The following is a 12,835-nucleotide window of genomic DNA, read 5'->3' on the forward strand; positions in this document are numbered from 1 at the left end:
ATGGTGAAAGTCTTTCAGTTGGTTCATTTTATATGCAATTTCTATTTGGCTTAACTGAGGTGAAGCTTAATAAAATGCCATTGTAGTTCCTTCATTTGAATTGTACTTTGGTCATTTAGCTTTATGAAATTATAATGAGTGGTGAACATTATTTCAATGTGTGAATTACTTTTTCCATTTTCAAATCACCCTTTTGTTATATTAATTAAAACCTATAAATAAAGATGAATGAATCAAATAAGATTCCAGATAATAAGTGCATCTAAATGGCATTTCATCCAATCTTGACCAATTGATGTTTAGAGGCTGGGTGTATGTATTTATTTTCATACTGAATTATTTGAGATATTACCATCAATCTGGGATTAAGCATTCATCACACAAATGTCTTTGTTTCTCTCTACCTGGAGAAATTATAGTATGTCTTGTTTGAAATTTGGGATATTATGAGATGTTTAAACTTGCCAAGAGAAAATGTATTTTGTTTGTAGGATTCTGCTTTTGCAGTTCTGAAACATAAATCAAAATATGCATGTTATTTACCTTAATTTGACCAGTTTCATGAAATTTCACGTGAAGATTGTGAAGAGCTGTAGCCCAGGGACTGTTGTGGTAGTCGGCTACAAAATGGCAGATAATTGTGTTGCAAGGGAACGTGTTATGAAATGGTTGAATCTGCAGTGAAGTGCCTCCGTTAAGCATGCTCAGGTTATTGAATTATAGCCTATAGGGGGAGATGAAGAGTTGAAGCAGAAAACTGCCTTCAGCAACAACTAGGGTTTACAATTGCTTGAGATTCTTTGTCCAAAGCGAGGTATCAAAACGACCTGCAGAACTTCTATACAGGTAATTTACTATCTGCTGCTTGTTCTGTTTACGCCTCAACCTTTCAAATCTGACAATGATATGCACAAGTAGTTTGTCACCAAAAACCTGCATTTTATGACTCCTGAATTTAAAGATGAAAAGTGATTTAGTAGTTTAGAATACTTTGAACTCAGATTGGTCAAATAACTCAAATAACTGGTCAGTGAAGAAACTTTATACGTCTACCTTTTAATAATCAAACACATTTCTCCATATTAAATTGGGAAATATGTGGCATTGAAATTAGTTCTCTTTTAAGAAGTTGAGAATGGACTCCTTTTGTTTGAGACAACGGAAGATACTTATGATAGACATAAAATGCTGGAGTAACTCAGTGGGTCAGGTAGCATCTCTGGAGAAAATAGGTGACGTTTTGGGTTGGGACCCTTCTTCAGACTGATTGTGTGTGTGTGTGTGGGGGGGGGGGGGGAATTGGAGGTAAAATCAGGGCTGGCAACGATTGACCTGGAAGGGAGGTTCTCTGAAAGACTGATCGTTGGCTGAGGACAGTGATCATAAGAGGGACACAGTTGTGAAGTGTGGAACTGGTGAACCAGCCTTTAGTGGAGTGGGGGGAGGGGTGTTTGTAGAAGTTACCTAAAATTTAGAGAAGTCAACATTCATACAGTTGTAAACATCCCAAGCGAAATATGAGGTGCTATTCCTTCAATTTGCGCGTGACCTCATTGAGTCGATACTCGTGGTTTTCCAGGATAAACAATTCTGAAGCTATATGCAGAGCACTAAAGGGGTAAAGGAAGTCCCCTATTTAAAAAAAACCCCAGCAAATATGCTGCTATCGCCTGTTTTCCTAACTGATGCAAAAGTTGCTATTTCAATAAATTTATCTAAATATGTATCTTGATATAATATTTGTATCTTGATCTTATATGTATCTTGATCTAGTGATAGGTATTTCCCAAATCCTGACGTAAACATTATTGATGTTAACTGGCCTGTCGTATTCTACATCTTTGTGGTTGAAATTGCACGACTACAATATCTAGCTCATGATATATAATTTTATGTTGGCAATCCAGTGACATCACTGTTCAATTAAAAATTAAAAATTAATCTTATTACATTATTGAAGATTGTAGATGGGAGTATGGATTTATGTTTTATGTCTTAAAAGACATATGCTGTGTGCAGTGTGGACCTAAAGTTTTTCTGTGGAATTTTCTTAGTTAAACCAGTCAAAATATGTAAACTTGCAAAATACGGGTCTTTTTTTTTTAATGTTTACCAAGCACTTGTATTTATTTATGCTTCTAGATCTTTTCTATAAAACATATGGTATTGTCATGTGAAAACTGCAGATAGATTTGGTGCAATGAGGAAAGTAATTGACATGGTTGTCAGCTGTCTACATCGATGAGACCAAGCGTAGGCTTTTGGCGTTCTCTTCGCCGAACACCTCCGCTCGGTTCGCAATAACCAACCTTTCCCGGTGGCTCAGCACTTCAACTCCCTCGACCATTCCGAATCCGACCTTTCTGTCCTGGGCCTCCTCCATGGCCAGAGTGAGGACCACTGTAAATTAGAGGAGCAGCACCTCATATTTCACTTGGGCAGTTTGCACCCCAGTGGTATGAACATTGACTTCTCTAATTTTAAGTAGTCCTCACTTTCTCCTTCCCTTCTCAGCTCTCCCTCAGCCCACTGGCTCCACCTCTTCCTTTCTTCTTCCCGCCCCCCTCCCCCCTCACATCAGTCTGAAGAAGGGTTTTGGCCCGAAACGTTGCCTATTTCCTTCACTCCATAGATGCTGCCTCACCCACTGAGTTTCACCAGCATTTTTGTCTACCTCTGGTAGTTATCATGTTGGGAACCCATTTTGGAAGTCATGTTAAATTCACCATACGTTTCCCTTTTCTAACAGAAATGTTACGGGAGCATTTTTTCAGTAGTGTTCTATTGAGTGGATGTGAGCACATTTGATATCAGAAATTGAGTTAAAACTAACATCCAAGGCACTTTATAATTAATTGTGTTCATTTCAAGTCACAAAAATAAGCCTGTTCAACCCTTATGTTTTCAAGATGCCACATTAACTTGTACATCAGGTTGTAAAACTGTCTGTGGGTTAATTTTGATGCTTGATTCTTAATTAAATGTTGGGCATGGAATAATCCGCTGTTCTTCATAAACAACATTCCTTATGATTTCTATTCTGGAATATAGTGCAATGTAATGGGCACTTGGGCATACTTATTGGATCAGTTACAAATATTTTGAGTGGTTTGGCAACTTCGCTGGAGTTATAGTATCCAGTTGACTTTAAGCATCTCAGTGTGGTAGCCATTATTACCTTCACTTAGTTTGATTGCAGTGTGCATTGTTGAGAACTACATATACCAGTTTTCTCTAGTGCTAACGATAGATTGTGACGTAACTGCAATGGTTTTATTGCATGATAGTCTGTATAGTGTGTATACCACAGCTTGAGGCACTCATAAAAGGCTGATGAAGGAAATGTTTTAAGATGAAATGCCGTCACATAACCATCTCACAGTTTTATTTGACGAGCAATCTAGGCAATGTGGTTTTTAAGGGTTCATTTACTAGTCGGAAGGAAATAATTAGAAGTATGTGGAGCTAACACAGCCTGAAAGTACTTGAGGGATTCTTTCATGGTGTTAATCTTTCATTTGCTGCTTTGATATTCTAGGGATTGTACTTTGCTAATTAGGAAAGTTATCTTGGTTAAAATAGTTATTATTAGATTAAATAACTAGGTTAAAAATGTTTGTCACGTTGGATTCAAAGTTGAATTTGATTCATGTAACTGTTTTTGTACTGTCAGTTTATAGAATAATACTTGTGCATTGGATTTAATTACGTTGCTACATTTTTTATTGTGCTCAAGTATAAATAATTGGGTTTTCTTCCTTCATTGTGTGCATTGAAGAATGATCATTGACATTTTAATGGGAACAACTGTGAAGTGAGAAACCTTTATCAAGAGTTTCTAGTCCCCATGCAATATGGACGGACCCTTCTTCAAAGATGCCATGCAAACATTTACCCACAATTTATTTTGAGTTGCTCCTTAGAATATTACATTATGAAATGTATTTTTTTCACTGATGTAATGTTACAGATTCCTAGCTTAAAATTTTTAATATACATTTTTGGAGCAGGGCTGAAAATTGCTTACATTGAGCTGATTATTCAGTAATTCCCATAATGGATATGGTTAATATCTTTTAATACATTTTGAATAACTGAAGTAGGGCATGAAAATTACAAAGGTTATTTCTTCCAAACCTGTTGAAATTTTAATTCGCACGATTCTGCTTTCTAAATTGAAGAAAAATAATTACTTAACAGAATTTAAAAAAAACACAGACTTGCTGTGATTAATACCAATTATGTAATGTTTTGCAGTCATAATTAGTATGATTCTAACCTTTATATGTAGAGAATGTTTTCTCTGCCTGAGTAGAAATAGGATATTTAAGATGAAATGGGATGACATTGTTCACTTAGATGGTTTGGATCTTTGGAAAACTCTACTCTAATGGGCTCTTCTCAAAACAGAGATCAAAGGTTCCTGTGTATTGGAGGAATCCAGGGATGTGTGAATATGATTGGAAAATGATCTGTAAGATTGAAGAGAGCAGGATATACACAATGAATGCTCTGAGAAACAAAGGATGAGATTGGTGAAGATAGGCACAAAAAGCTGAGTAACTCAGTGGGTAAGACAGCAACTCTGGAGAAAGGAATGGGTGATGTTTCGGGTCGGGACCCTTTTGCCCCACTGAATTACTCCAGCTTATTGTGTCTATCTTTGGTTTGAACCAGCATCCGCCGTTGCTTCCTACACGATGAGATTACTGATGAAGATTTTTGCATGGTCTTTTCAAATGAACATATATCTTCTCCCTTAGAATTTTCTCCAAAATTGGTCCAGCTATTAATGTAAGGCACACGAGCCTGCAATTACTTGGCTTATCCATGCTACCCTTAAGTAAAGGAACAGCATTGACTATCGTCTGGTGTTTTGGTGCCATGCCTGTTAATGAAGATGCAATAATCTTCATCTGGACATCAGCAATCTCATCCCTCATGTCGCAGAGCATTCTGGCATAGATGTTGTCCTGGTGGAGTACTACCCTCATCTCTTGTAGGACGCTATATTTTGTCTCCAAAAACTTTGTCCAATGCACTTAACAAATCTAAGCCACTTACACAAAACCATCCCAGTTTATATTCAAATGTTTGGGCAAATGTTTGGCAGATGCAGTATAATGTGGATAAATGTGAGGTTATCCATTTTGGTGGCAAAAACGGGAAAGCAGACTATTATCTAAATGGTGGCCGATTGGGAAAGGGGGAGATGCAGCGAGACCTGGGTGTCATGGTACACCAGTCATTGAAGGTAGGCATGCAGGTGCAGCAGGCAGTAAAGAAAGCGAATGGTATGTTAGCTTTCATTGCAAAAGGATTTGAGTATAGAGGCAGGGAGTTTCTACTGCAGTTGTACAGGGTTTTGGTGAGACCACACCTGGAGTATTGCGTACAGTTTTGGTCTCCAAATCTGAGGAAGGACATTACTGCCATAGAGGGAGTGCAGAGACGGTTCACCAGACTGATTCCTGGGATGTCAGGACTGTCTTATGAAGAAAGACTGGATAGACTTGGTTTATACTCTCTAGAATTTAGGAGATTGAGAGGGGATCTTATAGAAACTTACAAAATTCTTAAGGGGTTGGACAGGCTAGATGCAGGAAGATTGTTCCCGATGTTAGGGAAGTCCAGGACAAGGGGTCACAGCTTAAGGATAAGGGGGAAATCCTTTAAAACCGAGATGAGAAGAACTTTTTTCACACAGAGAGTGGTGAATCTCTGGAACTCTCTGCCACAGAGGGTAGTTGAGGCCAGTTCATTGGCTATATTTAAGAGGGAGTTAGATGTGGTCCTTGTGGCTAAGGGGATCAGGGGGTATGGAGAGAAGGCAGGTACGGGATACTGAGTTGGATGATCAGCATGATCATATTGAATGGCGGCGCAGGCTCGAAGGGCCGAATGGCCTACTCCTGCACCTAATTTCTATGTTTCTATATTCAGAAAGCTTAAACTGCTCACACTCATGCTCGGGTAATTTAACTACAAAGTCTGTTCCTCCAATTCCTGCATATTATTGCGAGGCCTATTGTATAACAGCAGCAAAATGACTGCCCCTCTCATTCCTGAGTTTAATACATTTATAACCCCTCTGTCTGAGGGCGGTGAAGAGGGTGCTTGTGGCCTGATTGAAGTCCTCCTCCCTAGTACATATACGGCGGAAGCGGGTCAGTTGTGACTTAACGATACCCCTGAAGGTGTGTTTTGGGTGGTGGCTCGTGGTGTGTAGGAGGGTGTGAGTGTCTGTGGGTTTGAAAAATACTTTGGTAGGTATGCCCCTGTCCCACTTAGGAAACCTGAACGGAAACCTCTGGAGACTTTGCGCCCCACCCAAGATTTCCGTGCGGTTCCCGGAGGTTGCAGGTGGTTGCAGATAGTGGAAGCAGGTAGGGAGACTGACAAAACCTCCGGGAACCTCACGGAAACCTTGGGTGGGGCGCAAAGTCTCCAGAGGTTTCCGTTCAGGTTTCCTAAGTGGGACAGGGGCATTATAGCCTTCTTGGACAATCCCTTCATGATGTCCTCTCTATTTCTGTTGCGATGCTCTCCTGTGTAGTAACCCATTCACCTAGCTAAAGTTTAGTGGAAAGTATTTGTAATTTGGGGAGGTGCAAACAGCAATGCAACTCCCCCTCTTTTGCATCCTCCTCAATCCTGAAGCTTCTACGGGTGATCGATGGTCGGCACTGAGCCAAAAGGGCCTGCTTCCATGCTGTATCAGTCAATCAATCAATCAATCAATTATGCAGATCAACAATGCTGATCTGCAGAAAGTATGTATTTCATGGATATAGAGATATGTTCGTAACGCATCCATGTACTCCAGGTGTTATGATTTCCTGCCAATTTTTTTTCCTTATTTATGATTTAATTTGTTAAAGACACTCACCGAGACAAAGTATTTGAAGTCTGGGAAAGTGTAAACAGTAGATGGTATTTTCTTCTGTCTGCATGCCTGATAATTGACCTCGTGTGAGAAATGATATCATAAGCAAGTTGAATAGCTGATACGAAACTCATTTGGCAAAACTTCAAGAAACGCACGTAGAAACAAGTCTGAAGTCTGAGGGGAGGTCTTGACCAGAAATATCACATATCCATGTTCTCCAAAGATGCTGGCTGACCCGCTGATTTACACCAGCACTTTGTGTCTTTTTGTGTTCAAGAAATACATGTTAGTTTCTACAAATTGGAAGTATGTACTTAATCTAAATATAATAATATTACATAGAATAAAAAATCTGTCACTTCAATCTATTTAAGAACTGAGTCTACAATCTGCAAGTAAATTTATACACTCTTCCATTTCCATTTGTATTTCAGTCTGTAGGCATGACTGGGGCAGACACAGCCATAGAAGACGGGAAACGGGAAGTAGCAAAGGAATCATCCACTACTGAAGACAAAGGTGAACAAAAGTGCAAGCTCAGCTGTGTGGCTTTGCTTATTTTTAAATGTTTTGTATGAGCACTCTGATAGTTAACAAATTTAATGCAGTTTAAAAAAATTTTTAGATTTCTAACTATAGATTTACATTTATAGAATCTACATATGTACTTTACATTTTTTGTGAATTTGACAGTCTTCAAAAGTTATTGTGTGATAACCTTTTTTTCTCTTAATAGGGTTACATATTGTACATGATGAATATATTAAAAAATGTGGTTGTACAAATACTGTCTTGTTGCCAATCAGTGGGGTTTTACTGTCTTGAGGGATCTGTGAAATTATTTGTCACATATTATTGTAGAACAATCTTTGTACATTCCCAAACTCATTGTGACGTAATAAGCATAATAAATTACATAGGATATATGACAGAGAAAGCGACTATTCGGCCCAGTTAGTCTAAACTGGCACCTACTTTCCTCTGGGGTCTCCCATCCTTTCTTTTCTCAATCTATTCGCAGAATGCTCTGTTCCCTCTTTCTCTCGTGCTTGTTTAGTGTAAAAAAAAATCTTTGTTCAGGATAGAGTGGTTTTCATGCCCAAGTACAATTAATTTAATAATAGTCGAGTTTATTATTGTCATATGCATAAGTATGGTGAGATAGAGACACATTGAGAATCTTGTAGCATGTATACTCAGTCAACATACTTCACATTTCCTTTATTTTTTGTTGATGATCATTTACTTTTATTATGTACTTGGGAAATATTGACGCTGTTGTGATGTTTTCTACAGGAAGTGACCTCACAGCTGCTAATTTGAGTGTCACAGAGACGCCACGGGAAACTTGTGAGATGTTTGCAGATGGTGAAACCAATGGTTCTTGTGGAGAGAGTGAAGAAGCATCTTCAACAATGAATCATCAAATGTCAATTAAAAACACTCAGGACATTGTGAAAACAGCATTGCAGGATTTAAACGAACTGAAACAGATAAATGAAAATGGAATACTAGGAGAAGACAATAAGACAGTTAAAGCAAGTAATCATATGAATTCAGATGATTTAACACGAACATCTGTGACCGGAAGTAATGGATTTGTTTTAAATAGTAAACCCTTATCGCAAGTACAGACTGGGCCTCCTCCCGTATTCAGTCATGCTGCCAAAACACTTCCTTCATCTCCCAGCAAAGCTAGAGGAATTAACATGGTAAAAAACATAAGTACAGCATTAGCTGCCGAAGTTCTGCAAAATCAAGCCATGAAATCGCTTACTCTGGCATCAGCCAAATCAGGAGAAGAAAACCTCGAAGAAAACACATCTCAGGCTAAAAAACTTTCACAGGGCCTCAATACTGAGGTCAAGGTTCATCGAGCAAGGAAGACTCTGCCTAAACTCAACCCGAATCAGGTAAGAAGCTTAATCTTCAAAAGGTATTTGTACTGGTTATAATTTTTTGCACAAATTATCTCATTTGAAATAGGCTGCTTGAATTACTCGGATAAGGATCGATGAGGAATGTAAGGAATTATTTATTTTTATAGAAAATAATTAACAATTGGTTTTGCAATGGAAGATGCATAATGTATTAAATATGCATTATGTATATACATTGTCAAAAGCCACAGAATCTTCAGTTAGATTCACCTTGATATAATTCTAATCTTTTTTTAACTCCTGCTATGAGCCTTCATAAATTGGCTGCCCTTGTAATCTAAATCAAATGCTGACAGAGCTGGTGTGTGAAGAATGTTGATAGGTTATTTGGATTAGTACTGTTTGGGGTGGAAAAAAGTGAACATGTTTGAGATGCTTAGAGTCAAAATTGTTCTGCCCAGAAATGGGTCTTTTTGCCCAAAACATCCATACTAAACCTCCTGCCATTCATTCTAATCCTATGTACGTACATTAGATCTGTAACTTTCTATGCCAGTTTAAATATTTCCTAAACATAATGATTGTGTTTGACAACACCACTTCCTCTGACAGCAAGTTCCAGATATGTGGGTAAAATAACAGTGTCTTGGATCCCCTTTATAGTCATAGCATCGTACAGCGTGGACACAGGATCTTTGGTCCAACTTGCTCACACTGACCAACATGCCCCATCTACATTAGTCCCACCTTTCTGTTTTTGGCCCATATCGTTCTAAACCTCTCCAGTGCACGTACCTGGGAGTTCCAGGATTTTGGTGTTTCAGACAAGATAAAGAGGAAGGTAAAAGAGGTGGAGGAGTTGCTTTGTTAATCAGGAAAAATGTCACGGCGGCACTCAGAGGACTCACTCGAGGGTTTGTCCACTGAGCAATATGGGTAGAGTTAAAAAAATACACAATGTGCAATCAGTCTAATGGGATTATACTATATCACTCTCATTAGCCAGTGGGAGAAATAGGAACAGATATGTAGATATTATGAAAAGATGCAAAAGCAAGAGAATTGTCGTTGTAGGCGACTTCAAGTTATTTGCTCAGCACAAAAGACTTGTATGTGGCAGAACTTGTTAGGTGTATTCAAGAGTGACCAGTGACCATTTGAAAAGGGCGGGGCAGGCTGAGAAACTGGTTGAAAAAAAAAACTGATCTTGTACTTCATAAATGGAGACCTAGAGTGCAAAAGTAAGGAAGTCACAATTAACCTTTATGGAAACATTAGTTTGGCTACAATTGGGGTTGTTTCCAATTTGGGGTACAACACTCCAGGAAAGAATTAAAAGCTTTAGAAAGTCTCAAATGGTGCCAGTGATGAAGGATTTTAATGAAACGTATAGACTGGAGAAGCTGGAGATTTCCTCCTTGGCACAGGGATGGTTGTTACGGTATCTGATAGAGGTACTATAGTTGTGGAGTTATCAATAAAGAAAAACTGTTCCATTGGCAGAATAGTCAGGAACTAGGGGACATGGAATGCAGGTAAAAGGCAAAAGAACCAGAACTGAAAAAAGGAGAAATTTACATGATTGGATTAGGGTCTGGAATGCATTGCTGGAGGTATAATAAAGACATTTTCAACTGCTGCATTCCAAAGTGAATAGGGTAAAGAATTTGCAGAGCTGTGCAGATAGAGCAGGTCAGTAGAAAGATTCTGACTGGATTGTTTACATATTAATGTGGTCGGATTTACAAGAGGGTATGGCTTCCTTGCATGCTGTAACAATTCCATGAAATGAGATTTAAGACCTTTATTTGGACATTCCTATTTTCTACTTTTTCCCGAAAAACGGCATGTTCCTCTTTTTGGTTATAATTATCCATTCTATAGTACTTTTGTAAATTACTCTTCACATCCATTCTGTTATATCAATATCCTTTCTGTAATCTTCAAAAATACAAAAAGACCAACCCCCATTCTCAGCCAGAAATAAAATGAGAGCTGCAATGAAGATCAGTTCATTGCTGATGGAAAGATAGTGCTGTTTCCTGACTTTATATTAATGTGAATGGCATGGTGTTGAACGAATTTGCAACCCGGATTGCATTCACAAACAGAATGGAAGTGAATATCAAATAATCATTTAATCCTTTTTTGATTTTCCCATTGTGGTGAAGATTACACAGTAATTCAGGTTGGAGGACATGCAAATAAATTGCTGCCTTGCACGAGAGGGTTTAAATTCCCATATAACTTCACACACAAACTACTGAAATCACTGGTGAACCTGTGTGCAGTCCGTTATCTGAATGTGGGTTTGCAAATGTGGGAAGATGCTGATCAGCAGCTTGTGCTGAGAAAGAAAACAGCTTGATTGCAAATTCATGTAATTTCGATGTCAAACAAGACATTTTCCAGAGTTTGGTAAATGTATGAGAACTGAATTCAAGTTGTATTCGGCCCTAAACTGGGGTTATGTGGAGAGATCTGTGAAAAAAATATTTATTTTAAATGTTTCCCATTAATTGGTGCACCAAGAATAGGTTGGTGGTAAACATTTCCAAGGTGTCTCTGTAAAAAGAGCTGGGGAGTTTATTTATCATGCAACAGCACCAAAATTTATCATTTGGGAATTTCTCACTCTCTGCAATATTGCTTGCTCTGTTTCCAAACATTAAATACTTGATGTTTAAGAACGAACTGCAGATGCCGGAAAATCGAAGATAGACAAAAATGCTGCAGAAACTGGTTTGAAAAGAGGTCTACATTAAATACTTGATGTTTATCGTATTGCCTTTAAAGTGCTCAGGAACAACTTGAGGCAATGAGAGGTGCTGTATAATTTAAAATTGAACTAAGACTGGGAATTTTTAAATCATGCTGCTAATAATGATAGGAAGAACATGTGAAGTAAATTAAGTGAAAGAAAGCTTAAGGTAGGTTTTAATATAAATGAACACTGTCTCTATTGCATTACATTGAGCTCTGAATCACCTTGACAATAAGAACAGCTATGTCATTGACTACAGTTCAGCAGACAACACCTTGATAACAAATAAGCTCATCTTTAAATTCCTCAACCTTGGCCCTGGGCTTCCATCTGCAACTTCTTGAGTTCCTGACCAATGGACCTCAGTCGGTTAGAATTGATCATAACATTTCCTCCATCCTAAGCCTCATCACTGATGTTCCTCAAGGTTGTTTGCTCCGTCCACTACTCTACTCCCTGTAGACCCATGTCGCTGTGGCCAAGAACTTGATGTTTACATTCAGCGTTAATACCATTGTTATCAGCCAGATCAACAGAAAAGATGAGGGGGAATACAGAAAAGTGATCAGTAACCTTATGTCAGTGTCAGAAAAACAGCCTAGCCCTTAATGCCAGAAAGACGTAACAGTAGGTTATTGACTTAAGGAAGTTAGCTCGCAGCTGTAGAGATGGTCAGCATCTTCTCGGCATCTATATCACGAACAATCTAACCTGGTCTCCCCACATTGATGCGTAAATCAGCGTATTTACACTCTTAGGCATCTAAGAAGATTTGGCATAACCTGAAGGATTCTAAAGACTCACTATACGAGGTATTTTGATGAGATGGATCTTGGGACAGATAGCAACTGCTTTGCCCTCAGAGAGTGGTGAACACAACCCAATCCATCAAAGGCTCGTTATTTCCTTCCATCCATTCCATTTTCATGATGTGTTGCTTCCCTGCCCATTTACAGGAGCTTGAAAACCCAAACGTCCAGACGAGAACAGCTCCTTTTCCCACTGCTATCAGATGCCTAAACCAATCACTTCTTTCACACCCGCTTTTCGAAGGTGCTGCCACACACTCTTCCTATTAACAACGTGCTTTGTATTTTTTGCACTATTTCAGATTGTACTACAATCTTTGTACCATCTTGTGGTTTTGCACTCATTGTATTTAGTTTTGTTTTTAATTATTACCATGCATTCTGTTTATTCTCTGGGCTTCATGCAAACAAGGAATGTTACATACTGCAGGTGCAATGAAAATTAATCTGAATCTGGTAAATCTTTCCCCCTGTATATTAAACCAGAGACTAC

The 12,835-nt window shown here is 38.5% G+C and overlaps 1 protein-coding gene across 5 annotated transcripts in view; it reads left to right on the forward strand.

Annotated features, from left to right (window-relative positions):
* Positions 1-12,835, forward strand: part of LOC129711920 (histone-lysine N-methyltransferase EHMT1-like) — a 243,372-nt gene that overhangs the window by 177,333 nt on the left and 53,204 nt on the right. For all 5 annotated transcript variants that reach the window (XM_055659945.1, XM_055659948.1, XM_055659949.1 and 2 more), the window contains 2 exons: positions 7,324-7,408; positions 8,186-8,802. In XM_055659945.1, coding sequence (XP_055515920.1) covers positions 7,324-7,408; positions 8,186-8,802 — 702 coding nt within the window. The remainder of the gene's footprint in view (positions 1-7,323; positions 7,409-8,185; positions 8,803-12,835) is intronic.

This window comes from Leucoraja erinacea, chromosome 31, assembly GCF_028641065.1.
Source record: "Leucoraja erinacea ecotype New England chromosome 31, Leri_hhj_1, whole genome shotgun sequence".
Taxonomy (NCBI): Eukaryota; Metazoa; Chordata; class Chondrichthyes; order Rajiformes; family Rajidae; genus Leucoraja; species Leucoraja erinaceus.